The 2,845-nt window shown below is 41.6% G+C and overlaps 1 protein-coding gene across 1 annotated transcript; it reads left to right on the top strand.

Moving 5' to 3' along the window:
- The first annotated feature begins 1,894 nt into the window (after positions 1-1,894).
- LOC126235352 (gustatory receptor 68a-like) lies at positions 1,895-2,509 on the top strand. Its single transcript, XM_049944075.1, has one exon. The coding sequence runs from the start codon at positions 1,895-1,897 to the stop codon at positions 2,507-2,509; it is 615 nt and encodes a 204-aa protein (XP_049800032.1).
- Positions 2,510-2,845: the final 336 nt, after the last annotated feature.

The raw sequence follows: 2,845 nt of genomic DNA, 5'->3' as shown, positions 1-2,845 counted from the left end.
TTTTATAACATGTATGAATTTATGTGTCAATGCGATATTATGATCGAACATAGTTTTGTTTTATCATCAAAACTTGCTCTAAGACAGTGCCCTGATCCTTTGAGAGGTTGAAGGATGTATAGGAGAAACGAAATGAATCTGGAAATTTATTACACTGGAAAGTAGCATCATTTTAATCCTTTCGTAGTTAGTGAGATACGTATGTTCCATAAAGTAATAGACAGTTATGAGGGTTAAACGTCTACGTCACATGTCTATTTGATGCTACAATCTAGCAGAAACCTTTCGGAACATACAGAAGAAATATTACTGACCATGGGCAGGATATGCAGAAATATATGAGCGATCAAGAGTGGGCGGCATATGTTTACAGCTGGTACAGCGCACCTGTTTCATGAAGATCACGTAAATCGATATTTAAATTGTAAGAATGTTTGACGAGGGCAGTTATGTGTCCTTACACATTATAGACACTGTTTTGAAACGTTTCTACACCTCTCAGTAATTCTAATGATCTATATGCCATTTGTAATTAATGGGACGTATATGCTTCATAGAATGTAGAAAAACTGTTATTTGACAAGTCAAAGGAATCGTCAAATCATATACTGAAAATGTTTATGGGATATTTCATGTTTTTCATTGTCATGAGATTAAATGTGGTTTGGTAGTGACCTTCATACTTTCTGCATATTTACTATCCTGATAAAACCGCTCTACAAACAAAAATTTAACTTTGAAAACCTTAGGTTCAAATGAAAACGTGACCCTTGTTAGATCAGTATACCACCACAATGATTTTGAAAACTTGCCGCAAATAAGTATTTGACTTGTTATTTTTTTAAATACGTTTACAATAATTTTCCATCATGAACAGGTTAACAGATTATAATCAGATTGTGTGTTTTTTATTATTTGTAATTTTAATTTTATTGATTGATTGAAATAGTGTGATTCTGTTGATAAAACAACTTAGCAGCCGTCAGTAGAAAATACATGTCACGTATTGTGCAATGAACTGTTCGTATTTGCAGACCTGAGGAACAACGATAAGAGCTGACACATGCAGTCGATAGAAACGTCCAGTTGGTTTTCAATTTATTGAGAGCGTGTTCAAACCATCAGCAAATGAAGTCGTCAGTCTAAACAGATGCTTCTAGGGATAAGCGAATACATTGAACTGGGCTTTAAAGGTAGGAATGTATGGCCCTGACTCGTCAGACGTTAGCAAATTCAAATACAGTGAGATCGTGTGAACTGCTGCAAAGAGAAATCATTTTAGCTTACTTTTTAATTACATACTAAAAGAGAAAGAGTTCTACTTGTCAAGATTTGTGTGTACCTTACAAAGGACATGACTTATTTTCGTGTCATCCTTCAACCATTGTTAATAATTTGGCAGATATTAGGATTAGCGCCACTGGAATTTCAAACAAAGGCGGAAACTTGTCACAGTGCACAGAAGAGTTTATTCGACAAGAAGTCGAAGATTATTCCTTACCTCTGGTTCATATTCACCCTGCTCATGGCTTCAGCGCTTTCATACAGTCGTATTCGTTTGTATTTCCGAGTTTTTGAACTTGCACCGATAACGTATCTCGCGTCGGATTTGATGGGGAGAATGAAACTGCTGTTAATGTTCGGGACGTGTGCCTTTAGTCGACACCACTGGCTACTATCGTTCACTGAAGCACTCAATTTCGCAGATTCGTGTCTGCTGAGAAGTAAAGGAGGACATGCAAAGAGCCTGGTAGGTTTCCTTTTCGTTATTCACTGTCTGATGGTGGTTGTCGTCGGATTCATAACCTCTAAACGTTACAGCGAGGCACATGTAATCTTTTTCTACATTGCCGAAGAGTTCTTCCACGGGACAGCGACATTACAGTTCGTCGGAATGGTCCTGGAGTTGCGAGAAAGGTTCTGCAGCCTCAACGCTGACCTCCGGTCGTTGCTGCCTCTGTCTGGTAACCCTACGATGTGGTGGCCACGGGTCGGCCCGTCGAGACATGTGGCGCCAGCCGGGAGACTGCGGCAGCTGCGAAAAGCTCAAATGGCGCTCTCACACGCCGCCGAGTTCCTGCAGAGCTACTTCGGCCTGCCGATGGCCTTCAACGTCGCGTATTGTCTGTGCAGCGCCTTGTGCAGCGCCTACGAGATCCTCATGCAGCTCGTCAGGCCGCACTGGATCGTCGAGTTCTCGTACAGCGAATCGTCAGCCGTCTCGGGGCTCTGGGCGGCCTACCACTCGCTGAACATCCTGTTGGTGTGTCTGAGCTGCTCTGCCGCCGCAGACGAGGCGGCTGCCTGCGGCTTGTTTCTCTTGAGGGCCTCAGTGATGTCCGACCGCCGATGCGCCGAACTGGAGGCCTTCTTGCGGCTCACTCTCCACAGTCCACCACTCCGCTTCACCGCTGCCGGATTCGTCACTCTTGACCGCCGACTCTTGGTTTCTGCGCTCGCTGCGATTGTGACGTACCTCGTCATATTAGGACAGCTCTCCTCCAAGTAGTTATGGAAAATTGAGTACGAGTGGTCGCATATATATATATATATATATATATATATATATATATATATATATTCCAGCACTATTCCGACGCATATATATATATATATATATATATATGGTGTTACAAAAAGGTACGGCCAAACTTTCAGGAAACATTCCTCACACACAAAGAAAGAAAATATGTTATGTGGTCATGTGTCTGGAAACGCTTACTTTACATGTTAGAGCTCATTTGATTACTTCTCTTCAAATCACATTAATCATGGAATGGAAACACACAGCAACAGAACGTACCAGCGTGACTTCAAACATTTTGTTACAGGAAATGTTCAAAAT

Source organism: Schistocerca nitens, chromosome 2, assembly GCF_023898315.1.
Source record: "Schistocerca nitens isolate TAMUIC-IGC-003100 chromosome 2, iqSchNite1.1, whole genome shotgun sequence".
Taxonomy (NCBI): domain Eukaryota; kingdom Metazoa; phylum Arthropoda; class Insecta; order Orthoptera; family Acrididae; genus Schistocerca; species Schistocerca nitens.
Note: the sequence above shows the minus strand (reverse complement) of the source record. Positions and strands in the feature narration are given on the sequence as shown.